We start from the raw sequence: 16,427 nt of genomic DNA, 5'->3' as shown, positions 1-16,427 counted from the left end.
AGTTAGTCTACAAGTTGCAGTAGCCATCAGTATGCATTTATACATCCACCAGAAGGAAAGAAGTGCGGAGAGAGGGAGGATGTGTCTGTTTGTTTCGAATTAGCACGCTCGGGTTCAATTCCTGATGCAGAAGGGTTCGTGGCCGGGTGCACAGGTTGGGGTGCACAGCTGGAAGTGCTCTTGTTGGGACAGGCTGAGTCCTTGGAGGTGCTGAGGTTTAGTCCAGTGCAGGCTGTATTTAACCTCGATTGGAAGTTTCATTTGCTTTCACTCAGGCTGCAGCAGGATGAATTGCCAAGATCTCCAGCATGTTGAGTTTTGAGCAAAGCTGGATGATTAGTACCTGGAGGAGGTCAGATTGGTAGGGTTCATTACTGCTTGCATAGAAACCTCCGCTGTGTTCCCAGTGGGGAGACAAACCCAGTGAATTCAGAGGCAGTAGAAGGCTAAATCTAGATCTGCAGCGGCCAGCATGTTTGGAGTAAATCTGCTGGAGTCAACAGAGCTTGAGCTGGCACCACTGTCACCAAGATCAGAATCTGGCTTGATATAAAGCACTTTTAAAAAATGTAATTCAGGCACTGAGGGGAAGAGTATTTTAGTTCTAGGCTGTGACTATGATAACTCAGTCAGCAAGCCATGGAGCAAATGTTTTGGGATGTTTTTTTGATCCAGGAGCAGTGTAAGTGGGAAAAATTACAAATCATAACTTAATTGGGCTCATTAGGTCATTAGTGATGAAGTGTAGTAACTTTTATTTTTTTCTCCCTAAAAGTCACTGGGCAGAAAGGAGTGTGGCAAAGGAGAAAGCTGGTATTAAACTAGAATTTAGTACTTAGCTGTATCAAAAAAGGTTGACATTTTTGGACAAACTATATAACCTAGTCAGCAGTATCAGTCATTGAAAACACAGCTCTTGCATTCCAGTTAAGAATGAAGAGAAGGCTTTTGTTTGTTCTTTCATATTTTTTGTGAGTTTTTTATATTAAAGTTTACAATGGCTATTTGTGGTCTCGTTTCCTCAAGGCATATTTAGGAAAACTGGATTAATTTATAATGCCATTTGCAACAGAACGAAGCCTGGTGAGGCAATGGATTTGACATTCCTTTACACAGGCTTTTTACAGTGATACTGTAATGATTCTAAATTTTTATCAGTAGGTTGAGTAAACACTTTATTTACCATACATTTAATGTAATTATATGTTCGATGAAAAGAGGAAACAGTGATTATTCTGAATTAATACTTGAATTTAAAAATAATCTTAACTTTCTGTATTGTTTCATACCCGAGTATTTCTGTGGTACAGATGGCTTTTTTGCTCGTACTGTAAATTAATGCTCTCTCTTTCACTTTGTCTGACATGTTATAGTACTGCCCTGGTGTTTTGATTAGAAGTGCTGCAGGGGGTTTCTGTGTATCTTGGTGTATATATTTATATACCTGGAGACTAACTTTAAAAGCTACAGCAGGTGAAAGAAAACCTTTCCAATCAGATATCTCAACATTGTGCTTGGAGTCTGTGAAACCATGGAAAGATTAAGGTATTTCGGGCACTGGTGATAACCCAGGCAGACGGATAAATGAGAGAACGTTCCACTACACTTCCCAGAAGGAGCCATCTGGGAAAACTGTTAAATTTGACCTGTTGTTGGAGCTCATCAGCCTTTTGGAAAGGTGTACACTGAACCTAATAGGAAAATAACTTCTTTGTCACATATGTCTGTCTTTTATGGGTTTTTTGTTGGTTTTTGGGGGTTTTTTTGTTAGACTCTTATTTTTTTGGTGTGGCTGTATAGTTTTTTCCTGCTGCTAACCACTCAACTTATTAACTTGAACCATTTTGTAGCCCACTAAAAATACTGACAGTGGGTTCTGGACCTCAAGTGAACCATAAGAAAGCAGATGTTGTATGAACACAGAATTGTTCACTGATGCTTCTGCTCTTCTGTACTGCTATTTGCACAGGCTTTAAAATGTGGGGAAAAGAAGAATGAAAACACATGGTTTTCACAGGAAATAGAGACAATACTAACATTCGAAAATGTTTATGCCCTCTGGTAGGATAATGTTTTAAATCTGGTTTAATAGAGTTCTGGAATTCGAAAAGATAAATAGGTTATAAATGCAATGCAGCAAATAAATGGAATCGTAAACAAATAACAAGTAACACAAAGTAAACCAAGTAGTGCCTGTGTGCATATGTATTTTCTATTATTTTATGTGTGCATATACACACTTTTTTAGTGTTCTCTAGAACTCATAAAGGAAGAACGCTTGTATACTCTATAAACACTCTAAAACTCCTTCGCAATTTAGTAGGAAATGAGAAGTTTTTATAGTGGTTTTGGGCTGTTCTTTGTATCTGTTGTTCAACATACAATAGAAAATGATAACTTTTCCATATAAATTTTAGAAGACTTCTCCAGAAGACTTCATGTATGTGTAATAATTCATTCATGTGTAATGAGTAATGTCACTCACAGGTGCAGACCTCTTCCCTCACTCATGCATCATCCATTATACCTTCTTAACCCACTTTTTGTAATCATGATGCACATCCACGGATAGTGGTTATAACCTCAAACCTGCCCATATTTGTCATGCACAGGAATTTCTTTTCCATTACAAATAGCAAGTTATGAAATAAGCAAATACAAATAGCAAGTAATATGAAAGAAGGCAAAAAAGTCTGTGGGCACTGTAATTATGATACTTTAAGTTTTACTAGCTTAGTAATAGCAAAAGTCATAAAAATACTTTGCTTACCCTAAGTTCTTATTTTTAGGGGGGTGGGGGCTTCCCCATTGTCAGGCTTAGCAATATTTGCCTAAATTAAGCAAGGGAATTTGATCAGCCCATTAGAAGGGTCCAATTTGGTGAACAGAAATGCTTTGGACATTCCTGCATTGCTAAGACTTGGAGGAGGTGTTCCTAAAGGAGCTCTGTTTCAGTACTCCATGCATGTGGTGACCTGACTTCACATGGTGCAATGCTGGTTTTTTTGTGGTCTTTACTTCTGGGATTGTCCTTGGTAGTTCTGCCTTTTGGTGTGGCCAAAGGGCTGTGGTGCCTTTTTACAGCTCTTTATGGAATTTACTGCTGAGTCCATGTGCCACTGATTAAATCTGTGCAGGGGGCTGCCATTGCATGGTCCTCAGGTCCAGATGGGTGCAAATAATGTCATTTTAGTGATGGGAGTGGGAAATTACAGAAATATCCCAAAACAAATTCAGAAAATATTTAACTTCTCTTGACTGGCATCTTCTATAACTTTTTGACAGTTATGTCTCATGCTGATATCTGATATTCTTATAGATAAAGTTGCTGCTTCATTTGAAGTGGAATGGATTAAATAGAAGATTTTAAATCATAACTAAACCTTTCAATGAATTAAGCTAGAATTGTGGACCTTGACTGTCCACCAGCCTTAAAAGTATTTAGGTCAATTGTTTGCACATCTTTTAAAACTTCTCTGTGAGTCCTTCTCATAAATACCAGCTGATCAGTCATCAGAAAAGGAAAAGCAAATAAAAAAGCTCAGAGTAGTCATTGTAGCGATAGTATTAGGTAAACAAAAAAGTAAATACGAAACTGAGAAGGAAATTCTTCCCTGGCATAACACTGTTGTGTTTTGGAGACCAAACTTTTCAGATGTGTTCAGACTCTTTGGAATTACTGGAGTGTTGCAAAGTGGAAACCCAGATTGCCTAAAACACTTGACACCCACTCTGAAGGCTGAACCAAGGTGTGTCTGTAACTGAACACGTCAGTTGTAGAAGCCTGCTTTCCATGATAAAATATTGGAGGTTGACTCTTAGCACCTTTTCTTCTGTGCACCATCTCCCATGGTTTTAGGCTGGGCCATCATAAGGAGTACAAAAGAGTTTACGGTCAGAAACATTAACAACTATGTTGACTCCTTTTCCACCTGTGGTAGCAGCTGAAAAACAGATCAAAGCTCAGAAGCAGTTGTGTTCTTGTAACACTTTATGGCATTCACAAGGTATTCTCTTCATTTGAGAACCAGAGATGAACACTTTATTAGATTTCTCCTCTTCTTCTTTTGGTGTAATGCCAGGGAGCAGTCTGTTTGTGTACCTTGATAGCTTCTGGTGATCAAGCCAGCAAACTGAATCCCACATCTGCAAAGTCTGAGTGTGGCTGCTGATCCATGCACAGCCCATACATCCGTGACACTCGCTTGTCAGCTGTAAACTAGAAATGAGAGAATGATGAAAGTGTAAAGAAAAACTTCTTCTAATTATAAACGTGTTTTGGCTGAGGGGTTTAAGGTTTGGACCAGACTTCAAATCTTTGGATTGGGTTCTAAGGACATTTTGACACTTAAAAGAAATCTGTGTTAGCAACTGAGCTGTGTGTGCAACATAGCAGCAGTGCAGAGTTGTAAAGATGTGTCCTCAATGTGCTTGGACTGTCTGGACCTTATAAAGAAGGCCAGGGAATGCTGTATTTTGAAAATGCATTATGTATGCTAAATGGGAGCAGTCCATCCACTTAAGATCTCTGGACATGAAGCAACCCAGCTGGAGCTCTACCAGAACTCCAGGCATCTGCAAGTCCCAAATGAGAGGCCAGATTTCTCTTTTTCACCCAGATGCTATTTCAGACAGAAAAAGGTTCAGACAGGTTCAGGGGAACTTGGCCATAGATTATCACTGGCAAAGCAGCTTGTTCAAATACAGAATATGAAGTCAGCAGGAGGTAGAGGTGTGTGCACATCAGGAAACCCCCTAAAATGCCTGTTCACATTTTCAGGTACCTAAAGGCCCATGTTTTAAAGCATTTTATTTTTTTCTGGGGTTATCCTTCCCATACTGAGGGGGAGCTGGGGTTTGTCACCTCAGGCAGAAGGGAGGCTCAGCCCAGATGCTGCTCCTGGAAAAGCAGCAGCTCCAGTTCCAGCAGGAGCCAGTGTTCAGCACAGAGGTGGAAGAGGAGGCGGGGGGGAGGGTGACCCATTCATGTCACCCTCCATCATACACTAGAAATAAACTTGCAGCACAACCTCTTGGTCATGCCTTGGCTACAGGGTGCCGCAGGATCCTGGCAGATTGTCTGAGCTGCTGGCACTCAGAAATCCCTTTGGTGTGCTGCTGTAGCTGAGCTTGAGTGGCAGGGCACTTAATGCAGGGAAAAGGGATCTCTGCTTCTTACAGTCACATCAAAATTACCTGCTTATTGTGGAATTTGTCTCCGCTAACTTGTGCTGTCTAAATATTCAGTGACTTGTCTTGCCTGTTTTTACACTTCTTTTGCAGTCAGCGGAGTGAAGTAGATTCCCCCAGTGGATGATTCATCTCCCCTGTTTAAGGCTTCAATATTAGAACAGGATAAATGACCCTGTGGATATACATTTCAGAGAGAGAGCTTTAAGCACCTCCAGCTAGCCAAGGTGAATGCCCATCATTGCTGTTAGGAAAAGCCAAGTTAATTTTTCACCGTTTGCTGCCCTTCCCACCCAGGCCTCCAACTTCCACCACCATTGTGTGCTACTTAAAGGATTTCAGGTGGCCTGAGCTGGCCCTGTGTTTCAGCCCAGCTTGTGTCAGTGGACCATGCAGGAGAGGGGCCGAGTTAGGAGCAGAGGTGCTGCAGTGGCCCGTTGAACTGGCAGCCCCCTGAGAGCGCTGCATCCTGGGTTCAGCCCACCGGTAGTTGCCAGGTTTCTGCCTTTCGAGGAAGAAGAGTTTCATTCCTATCCTGGAGTAATTAGAGGCTGAAATGCCCAAAAAAGGCAGCCCCAGCTAGAGCTGTGGTTCTCAACCTCTGCTCTGCAAACCCTGGGGGTCCATGGATCGTTCCTAAGGTAACTAAGAAGAATTCAATGAAAGGTAACTGAAAAACCCATGTTTATTGTCAATAGATTAACTTTCTCCATAAAGGAGCTTGTCTCTGAAAAACATTTGGTGACTGCAGAGCATAAAGGTTGAAAATCACTGAGCTGGAGTAATGTATCTTTATATGTGATAATTTGACAGCTAAAGGGCTAAAGCTATTCAACTGTACCTTTATGAAAAAATGTCTGGAGAATTGAATAGAATGTGATAAACTTTGTATTGGCATTTTTGATTCAGTCTCTGAAACTTGAGTAACTGAAGGGATTTTATAAAAATAATTCTACAAATGTGCAAAGTAAAAGAATGAGGTCCTTTTCATATGGATTCCAGCTGATCATATAGAATCATGCTCACGCTGTAGACTGTGATTATACTCTTTGTAAAATTTAACCTGACAAATGGTAAAGAATTACAGGTTAATTTCTGTAGAACAACAGATTTCATCCCTGGTACCTGTGCAATGACTTTTTAGTTGTAGATGTACATTGAATTTAATTTAAGATCTATGTAAATAATTTCTACAGGACAAAGAATCAAAGGTACTCAGGATTTTGGGTTTCCCCACTGGGGAAACCCACCAGGGTAGCTTTGAATCCAGACACCCAGCTCTGACAGACATAGCCCTTGGACAGTGTGATTTTATGACAATGCCATAGACTTTTCCTATGATGGTTGGTACAAGAAACTCCTGAAAATATTTATAATCCTCCTCTGCATTTAAGAAGACAAGGCAGGATTTGCGAAGCAAAATTATTCCCCTCATGGTTATACATGGTAAACTTTTTTAGAAGTGTTTTGGGGTTTTTTTTCCTCCCACATTGAATTGAGTTTTACTTGATTTTGTCAGTATTAGTTCACCTTTACTTGAACTGCTGGATAATTCATTTGTAGAAGAGGCAGTACATTTAGGTACTTCCATCTGTGTTTAAACAGGGCTCTTGTGCTTTCCCATTTAAAAAAAAAAAAGGTTTTGTATTATAATGCTTGTGGTAGTTGAGGTTCTGAATTTAACTCCTTCCTATTCTAGTTTCTTTTAACGACTGTATTATCAACACCTGGGGTTTCTAGTTTACTCTCTTTGCAAATATGAATTTGCAAGAAGGGGTTGATGGTAAGTAGCGTGGTTTTAATTCGCACTTGTGAAGTGTGTCAGACAGTTTCATTAGGGCATGGCGAGCAGAGGAAAGCCTGTCTTCCTCTGAAAACAGCCCTCAGAGGATGTCAGAGAGCATGTTTGGCTGTGATAATCACTTGCAAATGCAGTATGGTTTTGAAATGAGCTGTCCAGGACCTGCTGGAGAAAGGGATGTCTGTGCTCCTATGAATTCACTCTTTCTCCTTTTTCTTTCTCCTGTTTCTACGTGTTTTCATGTTTCTTTGCTGTCACTTCGATGTACTTTTGGCTGCGTCTACCTCGTGTTGGTGGAAGTTCTATGGATTCACTTGGATTACACATTTATGACAGTCATCTGTTTTGCTAGACTTTACCCAGTGATACAGATAGCCCCTTCCAGTCTTCTGTTCATTACTCCATCTACCTGGCATCTTTACAGCCTCATCAGCCCCTTCTGTCATCCTAGTGCCTTCCAGACAGCTGTTGAAATCTCTCTTCTAGTGATATCTGAGTACCCTTTTCTTATCCTTCCACACATTCCCATCCTCAGAGCAGGAATCTTGTCCATAGTTGCTGTTAATTTATGAAGTTTTTTCTTAATCCATTAGTAATCCTAATGTTTAAGCCTGGGATGATATTTGAGTGCATGGCTGGACAGCGGCCACCCTTCTCTCTCTCCCTCAGGCGAAAGGGCAGAGGATTTATGGTGATACCTCACCTGTGCCCTTGCACAGGAGCTGCAACCAACTTGTGTCCCCACAAATCATCAATGCTCCAGTAGTGTTAAATTCCCTGTAGCCTGTCCTATTTCCCTGCTACACCAAATCAACTAGCCTTACACCTCCCCCCTAAACCCCAGCTTTCATCACACACTTGCCCAGTGCCCTCAGAGGAATTCAGAATGAGTCACGCAGGGCGCCTCTGGGGACTCCTACTGATGCAAACTTCCTCCTCCTCAAGGCAGCCTGTGGTTTGATGCCACAATGCAGCCGGTACTTGTTAGCTCAGGCCTTCACTGTGGAGTTGATAGCAAAGTTTGGGCTCTTCCCCCCCAAATTGCCAGTTTCCTTCACTAGAATCTGGTGCAGGAGGGGATACTCCCAGTTCATCCTCTCTGTAGTGTGAAACATGGGAGCTGCTCACTGCCAGTCCACAGATTTGTGAGAGTTTGGGGTTTTTTGGAAGAAGGGTTTATCATTCATTTGTAAGGTGTATTCCAGTCCAGGCAGGAGATTGGCATCAGCCCATTAAGTGAAGTGTTATGTGGATGTTTATATGTAAGATTAAAGTCCCCCAGTTCTTGAGATAGGATCAGAAGAGCTTCAGTAGTGTCTGTCATGACCTGCTTCCAGAGTCTGCATTCAGAAATACAGAATGTGGTGAACAGGGCTCGCTTTTGTTGTTCTGGTTTGGTCTTTCCCCCTCCCCCAGACAGGCCATTGTCTTTATAACATTATCTACCTTCTACCTCTTCACATGGAAAAGAAAAATGCTTTTCTGGTGGTAATTACACAGTGCTGCACTGTGAACCTTTCATCCCATTACAGTAAGTGGACAAACTACTATAATTTACAAGAATGAAACAGGTGAGGAAATGGGAAAGTTTCTGGCATTCCCAGGTATAAATGCCAACCTGACATGGGAGAACAATTCTGACAGAAAACAAGTTTTCTTGCTAGCAGTGAGTGCTGGTTCAGTTGTGTTCTGATGCAGGGATGGAGGAGTGCCAGCTTCTCTTCAGGTGTTTCAGAGGTAGAAGAATCAGGCAGTATTAATGGAGGGCTACGGACCCTTAACCTGTCTCTGCCCTTGCAGTTCAACTGAGACACGCTTCAGCTCTTCCTTGCTCTCACTTTCAAAATCTCTTCAGTCTGTCTATGTGCTGCCTTGTCATGGATCTGTTAGCAAGGTCAGGGTGTGAATACATTGAGATGTTTTTCCTCCTGCAGAAGTTTGCCGCCTTACTATTCCCCACTTCTGAATACACACCTTTTGCACCTCTCAGAACTGACTGATGCTCTTATTTGCCTGGGGTTTTTTGCTGATTTATAGTGTTTCCTTGTGGGAGGTTTGCCCTGAAGGTGTGATTGCAGGAGTAGGGTCTTTACCAGTGCATCAGCAAAAAAGTATTTGCACATTACCAGGGAAGAGCTGCCAGTTGGGTGGTAGAGTTTCCTTATCCCTTGGGTGGACTTGCTTGTAGGCTGTGCACTAGAAGCTGAGTGGCTTGCACTTATCTTCTTTTTCTTTGTATGAGGTGGTCACCAAATGTTGGGGGACACAGCCACCTTGTACAGAGGATGAATTTCTCTCACACCATGCAGAGGGTGAGTTTGAAACCCTTGGAGGCTCAGGGTGGCTGAAGTTCCCCCAGCCCCCTCTGGGTGGTTTGGCAGCAATTAATTGCCGCCACCTGCTGACCAGGCACAGGATTTCTCTGGCCCCAGTACAGCATGTACATGTCCCCAAGAGTCCTCACCATGCGCTCCACAGCAAGAGGGTGGTGGAGCAGTAGGTGCAGGTCAGGGTGCTTGCATAAAGCAGGAGCACCTGGGGACAAATACAAGGTTGATCATTTAAAGGTGGCACATGCCTTGGAGTGCATAAGCATGGTTGAAGGCTGAGCTGGTCTGCCTTTGGGCTGCTGTGAACTTGACAATTATCAAACAGATCATGGGTGAGATCAAGCCTGTTACAGGAGGTTTGAATGAGATATAACTTCATATAACTATGGTGTTAAGTGCTGTCAAACTGCATGTCTTCACTTTAATGCATTTCTCTGTAGAAGGCATAAAATTCAGGTACTCTTTTAGAACAACGAAAAATAGAGAAGCAAGAAATTTTACCGAATCCTGAACTCTAGAGATTCAAGTTTGCCCTCCTCTGATTTAGTGAAAAGACATAAGGAGTCTTTGTCAGTGTTCTTCAGAAACTATTTCACATTGTTAGCTCTTTAACAAAGATGTCTTTTCACACTGGTGTTTTTGAATGTTTAATTGCAAGGTAAGCCAGACAAACAAGTACATTAGACTGAAGGATGTACAGTGCCTATTAGACGGCGTCACTGCACAAAAGCTTCATTCCATGCCCAAATTGCAGGAAGCGACAGCATTTGCTGTGATCCTCTTCTCTGGCACAGCAGTGCTGTGCCTGGGGCAGTGGTGCAGGGTGACATGGCTGCCATTGTAGGAGCTGACTCCTGAAGCTCTTGGAAATCCTGACCCGCTTTCTGTCCTTTAATGAAGCAGATGTAGCATTTAACTTTTCTGGGGTCACTCCAGGTTTTCAACCAGTACAGCCAGGGTAGGGACAGCTCAGTGAGTTGCTTTGATCAGAGTTCATTCTTACAGCCTGGGACCTGCTTGCAGGCTACCCCAATCTTCTGCCTCCTGCACAGTTAAAGGTGCTCCTGTATTGGGGCAGAACCCTACTAGTGCTCTAGGGACCCAAGAAATTTCATGTCTCCATAGAGACTACAATCTCATTTTCTTTGTCTCTCAAAATGGCCTCATTTTCACAGGAACGCATGGGGTTTTCCCTAATTATCCTCTAGTGAGTCTCCCTTTTTTTTCTTTTTTGTATGTATCATTTTTTAATTTGTTTGTTTGTTTGGAGGCGGAGGAGAAGCCTCCAAGGAGAGATGAAATGCCATGCATGGCAGTTCTGCCTGGCTGCTGTGGTGCCGTCCCTGTTCTGTCAGAGCAGGGGAAGGTTGCTATTACCATTCTATAATGCGTGGCCCTAACCTATTTCTGCTTTCCTAAGCAGTTTGAACTGCTGCACAGATATTTCTGCAAACCCCCATTTCCACCCCAGTGCCCGAGTGACCCCTCCTGCTGACCCTGTGTCTCTCTCCTTGCTCTCCAGGGTTCTGGGACCTCAAGCAGCTCCGCTGCCACCACCCCATCCGTGTCCACTCCTGTCACTGGCCACAAGCGGATGATCATCCCCAACCAGCCTCCCCTCACCGCCACCAAGAAGTCCACTGCCAAGGGCCCGGGGCAGCCAGCGCCCATCCCGGTCACTCCCGTTGGCACCCTGAAGCCGCAGCCGGTGCCGGCCTCCTACGCCACGGCCTCCACGCCGAGCCGCCCGGCCTTCAACGTGCAGGTGAGGACGGCGCAGCCCAGCCCGCACTACCAGCCGCCCAGCCCGCAGCCCGGGCACTATGGCAGCCTGGGGCCCGGCCAGCCCTATGCCACTGCGCCGTCCCGCCAGCCCGCCGCCCCTCAGTATGGAGCGCCACAGCCCCACGGGCCCAACTACGGCTACGGCCCTCCGGCCGGCCGGCCCGCCGAGCCCGCTTACGGATACGCGCCTCCGCAGGGCCGCTACCAGGACCCCTACTACGGGGGGTACGGCGGCAGGAACGGCTCCGAAGCGCCCTACGTGCCTCAGAGCTCCTGGAAGGCCGAGCCGGCGTACCCTGTGAGTAATGCCATGGGCCAGGCTCCCCCTGGGCTCTACCAACCACCGGGCACGAAGAAGACCTACATCACCGACCCGGTGCTGGCCCCGCAGGCGCCCACCCTGCAGCAGAAGGTAAGAGATGCCAGTGGTCACTGGCATTCCTGGGAGACAATGTCACATGGCTGAACGTGGCCTGGGACACTCCCTGGATGGTGGTGGGGGTTAAGGCGGTGCTATCAGAGGTGTGGGGCAGGTCTCCCTACATATGGCTTCTTAAAATCTGGAAATAGGGAATTGTCATCTGGTTTGAAAAGAGCCAGAAAAGCCATCAGCCTCCAGTGGTGAGATGGTGTCACATGTGGAAGCATGATGTCAGCCCATGGGAGGGAGGGAAGGGAGGCTTTGTCCCTGTGACATGCTGTGGCCCAAGGAGCTCCCTGGCTATGCCTCCATAAGGCATTGCTGAACTGGAGCCTTTCTTCTGGGCACTCCCAAGATGAAGTGAGAGGTTGGGTATGAGCTGCTTCATGAGCTTGTGGACATCTCTGGTTCAACAGTTTATCCTCCCTGTCCTCAGGCAGATGGGAGGCACACGAGAGGCTGGTTTTGAATGCGGTTCAGAGTGATTGCAGAGGTTGTCCTCTGGTGTGTCGCTGTTCAAAGATCACTTATCACTGAAACCACATGGAATTGAGTCCCCACAGAGCTTGGCTCTGGTTTTCCTCTCCAGTGTTGGTACGTTGGGTGGCCCCCATCCACTTCAACAAGTGCCTATACCTCACAAAGTGAAGTCAATTTGAAATAGAAAGTTAAAAGTTGGTCTGCCTGGTTTCTCTGCCCAAGCTGATCCTGCCTGGATTTTGTAATTTCTGGTGGTGGCCGTCTCTGATGTGGCTCTGGGAGGACAGAGGTGTTTTAGCTTTGTGGGGCCCTTGTGTATGATGAGCTGAGGTTCCACAAAGGGTGGGGCAGGGAGACAATGACGCTATTGCTGCCCAGGCCCACTTTGGCATATCTGAGCATATCCGTGCTCTTGAGTTTGTAGGTGCTCACAGAGAACGGGGAAAAAGCTTCTGATACATAACAGAAAGCCTGTCCCCTTATCATTTCCTTCTCTAACAGCACACAGATGGTATTCCTTGAATTCCAGGTTTCCTGGCAGTGGGAACTTTGAACGACAAAGATGTTTCTCACAGTTTAGAGGGCAAGAAATTACAGAAGTCCTTGAAATATTATCTACTAGCAGCTAAGAAACTGCTTTTTCTCTTTTCTTCCCCTTTCTTAACAAGAAGCTTTGAAGCAGAGAGAGAAGCAATAAACTCTCAGCTCTGCAGGTACTTGGTATACAGCTTAAACTGAAAAGTAGTGAAAGACACAAAATGTGCACATAGCCTTAACTGGTGTAAATTGTTGTGGTTCCAGTGAAGTCACTGAGGAAATGCTGAGGTACAGCAGATCCATATTTAGACTTTTATAGATACAAGTAGGTTTATGTATATAAAAAATTTAAAAACTGTGGTTCAGTCAGCATCTCTATGGAAACGCAAAGCATCTCGAACCACAAACAGCACAAGCCTGTTAGTCTCATTTGCATTACAAAGCTGGAAGGACAATTTAATTTAGCTCAAGTTTGGGGTTTCATGTATGCCTGTATATATTTATATATACATGTTGGTGTGTGTGCACGTGGCATTTACAAATTCACATGCAAATATATTTCATAAGTATCTCTGTAAAAAATAATTTCAGTTCTTCTGCAGAATAGACTATCATCTGCTTGATGATAAATCCCTCCAGAAACTTTTTCTCTTCCAACCTGCTGAATAGCTGTTTTCTTAGCTATTTCGCTTTTGAGTCTACACTTGCCTTCTGTAACATATTGGTGACAGGCATTGCCTTTAAAGCAGTGTTGTCCAGCCTTACCACATGCTGTTCTCTTCCTTTGCAGAATAACTCATTCATAAAATCAACTTTGGGAATTATTTTATTTGAAAGGGGAAAAAAAGCCTGTGTTAGAGCCAGATATCTGTTAGGGAGAATTGTCACTGTAATTTGACTTGGCTATCATGTGGATTTTGATGTCTTTTCCTACACACACACATGATTCTGCATTTGGTTGTATTTTGCCTTTTCAAGGTTGAAAGCTTTCCTTCAGTTAAGGAAACAGGGTAAGAAGCATTAATACATATCACATAAAATGTAAGATGACCTTTAGGATTTTTTCTTCTTGTTAGGGAAAGATTTTTAAATATCAAACAATTTCTAAATGTATTCAGAAAAGTGCACGCCTAATCTTAAACACAGTTTGTGTGCAAATTATTAAGGATGTTGTAGCAAATCTATCTCAGATTAGAAGTTCATGGTCCTTAATTCTAACATATACCATGATCTATCACTGTGAGAGGCAAATTTTTTTCATTAAATTTGTTTTGTGTTTTTAAAGGGTAAAAAAAAAGGTATATATTTGACATTCTTGCTAGGAAGAGGTTTATGACACTGTGGCTCTGCTTTTTCTTTGCTGTGTACTAATCAAGTTGAAGTCGCTGCTGATCCAAAATAAATCTGGATTGGTATGGGAACAGCAAATAATCTGTACTGGTTCTTAAAGCCTGCTGAAAACAATGAGTTTTACTCACACACAATTCCGTGTTGCATTCTGTCCTTGGGCCACTTAAGGAGTGGGAGTCATGCATGTGAAGCCTCTGGGCATTTTAGTCTTTTGCAGCACCCTGTCTAGCATTAGTGCCCAAGTCCTAGTTAGGAAATGATCTGGTGGAGTGCATGTCCTCATTTAAACCTACATGTGCTTCAACAGCCAAAAAACCTCATGAGCTTTCTCTTCTGGATGGTGGGTGGTGGGGACTTCTGTAGGAGTAGCAGCAGAGTTCTCATGAAACCATTTGGCTTCTCTCCTGCTCTTGCTATGTCTGTTCAGACCAAGTCAAAATCTGGAGCCTGTCTCTTAACTTCTCCTCTCCCAAAGGGCACAGGGCACAAGGCCAGTGTGGTTCATTAGGTACACTCATTTCTGGCACCAAGATGTCCATAGTCGACATATGACAAAGCCAGTTTCTGACGTGGAGTATTCCCAGAACTTTGCCCTGTGGCCAAAGCAGGACTGGTAAATTCCCACCACCAACCAGCTCCTCTATCACCAGATGTTTCTGTGCTGGACTGGTTAAGACAATGAAAACCCTTGTTGATTTTTCATATCTCCAAATAGGTCTGGGTCCTTTCACTGTTTTTGGTCACGTTTGAGCATTTTTGAGACACTATCATATCTCCCAAGTGGATTTGTAGGAGCAGACCTCATGTATATCCTGGTGTATTTGAGGGGTGGCTCTGGGAGATCTGATCTTCTTAGATCTGTTAATCTCCTAATTCTACTCATAGGCTTTGGGAAGCATAGTCCCTCCTAAAGGGACCTTCATGTTTTCAACATCTAGAAAGCCATTTGAGCTTTGTGGTTCTGGTCCAAAATGGTGGAAATCTTAGCAGAAACATTGATCTCTTGAGAGCAATTTACCAATATGGTGAGGACAGAAGTGTCTTGTCGCTCTGATTTAGTACAGCATCCAAATCCACATTCCTTTGCTGCAGATTTGTTGAAAGGACAAAGGGAGCAATGTCCCTTTGGTAGCTGTGTCTGTTCTCCCAGACATGGCACAAGTGCCCCAGTTCCTTAAGCTGGTCAGCTCTGGGTCCCATCATCCCCATTCACACCTATAGAGGAGCATGGCCTCCTCTTCAGACAGCCCCTCCGTTTTGCACACCTTTCCAGGTGAGCACCATGAAAAGTGGGGAGACAGCTGTAAACAGGAGGATTTAATGAGGCAGCTCATGCCTGTGGCATGGTTTAGCTGGTGGTGGCCGCTCGTGACTAGCGGACCTCAGCCACCGCGTGGTTTCCGCACTACTGGAGATGATTTCTTTGCTGCCTGCTGTACCCAGCCCTGACATGGTCTCATGCAGCTTGCAGTGCCCAAAAAGGACTGTGACAGCTTTCTGTTTTCTCATTTTACACAGCTTTTGTCAGTTTTCCCACTGATTTAATACCTATGATGGAGACATTTGCTTGGAAGTTTCATCTTTGCCTCAGAAACGTGTTCTCACCAGTGCCCTTCGCTGTGACTGGTGCACCTCTCTTGTACTGGTTTAATAATTTTTGCAGTCTGCTATCACTCACATAAAGGAGATACCTCCGGCACTTGTGTTTGAACTGAGACTAATTCTCTTGCTGTTTGCTGTTAGTTCAGTGACTAGAAATTTTTCCTTCTCTGCAGATGAATAAAAGCGGTCTCCCAGATTCCCTCCTGCTGTCACAGGGATATATTCCTTCCCAGTGTTGCTTTTGACTTGTGGAGAAAGGCAGGCAGCTTGCTTTGCATTGCTTGCCTCCGCCAAAGTGTCTCCTCACCCAAAATTTTATGTCTTCACCCAAGTGTCTTCTTCACAAAAGTCATGTATAAAAAAATTTTCAATGGATGGAATTTGGAGACAGTGTAAAATTATGATTTAAGTTGCTTTTCTATCAGTGTGGGACAGTGGCTTCCCATTTTAATATGCTCAAATAAAGCAAAACAAAGTAAAATTCAAAAATATTTATTTAAAATATTCTACTTCGGCATTTAATGAATTAAAAAAGACTGAAAGCTAATGTAAAATGAAATAGAAGGTGAAATTCTGAAATTCAGAGTTGAATTTGCAAGTTCAGTGTGACATTTCAAAATTTTCAGATGAATATGCAGTTCCTTTCTACCCTGAGAATAGCAAAAAATGTCAAAATGTTGACATTCTTCACAAAACAGTAATTCAGAGTTCTAACCAGCACTAGCTATATATCAGCTGCTGACTCTGTCATTGCTTCTGGGTGGATTAAATTAAATACTTTTGCTTCTGTTAAAATGAGGAGGAGGGGAAAGAAAGCAGTTGTGTCTAACAATAAGATGAGAAGCTCAGGACTTGTGGTACCATGACATTGAGAATGATGTTTTCCTTTTCAAGTTATTATAAATATCTGCATGAAAATCTTTGTGGGTTT

The 16,427-nt window shown here is 43.5% G+C and overlaps 1 protein-coding gene across 17 annotated transcripts in view; it reads left to right on the top strand.

Annotated features, from left to right (window-relative positions):
- Positions 1-16,427, top strand: part of LPP (LIM domain containing preferred translocation partner in lipoma) — a 337,428-nt gene that overhangs the window by 197,194 nt on the left and 123,807 nt on the right. For all 17 annotated transcript variants that reach the window (XM_088061257.1, XM_088061253.1, XM_088061262.1 and 14 more), the window contains one exon: positions 10,844-11,518. In XM_088061257.1, coding sequence (XP_087917383.1) covers positions 10,844-11,518 — 675 coding nt within the window. The remainder of the gene's footprint in view (positions 1-10,843; positions 11,519-16,427) is intronic.

This window comes from Pseudopodoces humilis, chromosome 11 (assembly GCF_049639895.1).
Source record: "Pseudopodoces humilis isolate 2021_Gansu_Grassland_sample_001 chromosome 11, ASM4963989v1, whole genome shotgun sequence".
NCBI classification, from domain to species: domain Eukaryota; kingdom Metazoa; phylum Chordata; class Aves; order Passeriformes; family Paridae; genus Pseudopodoces; species Pseudopodoces humilis.
Note: the sequence above shows the minus strand (reverse complement) of the source record. Positions and strands in the feature narration are given on the sequence as shown.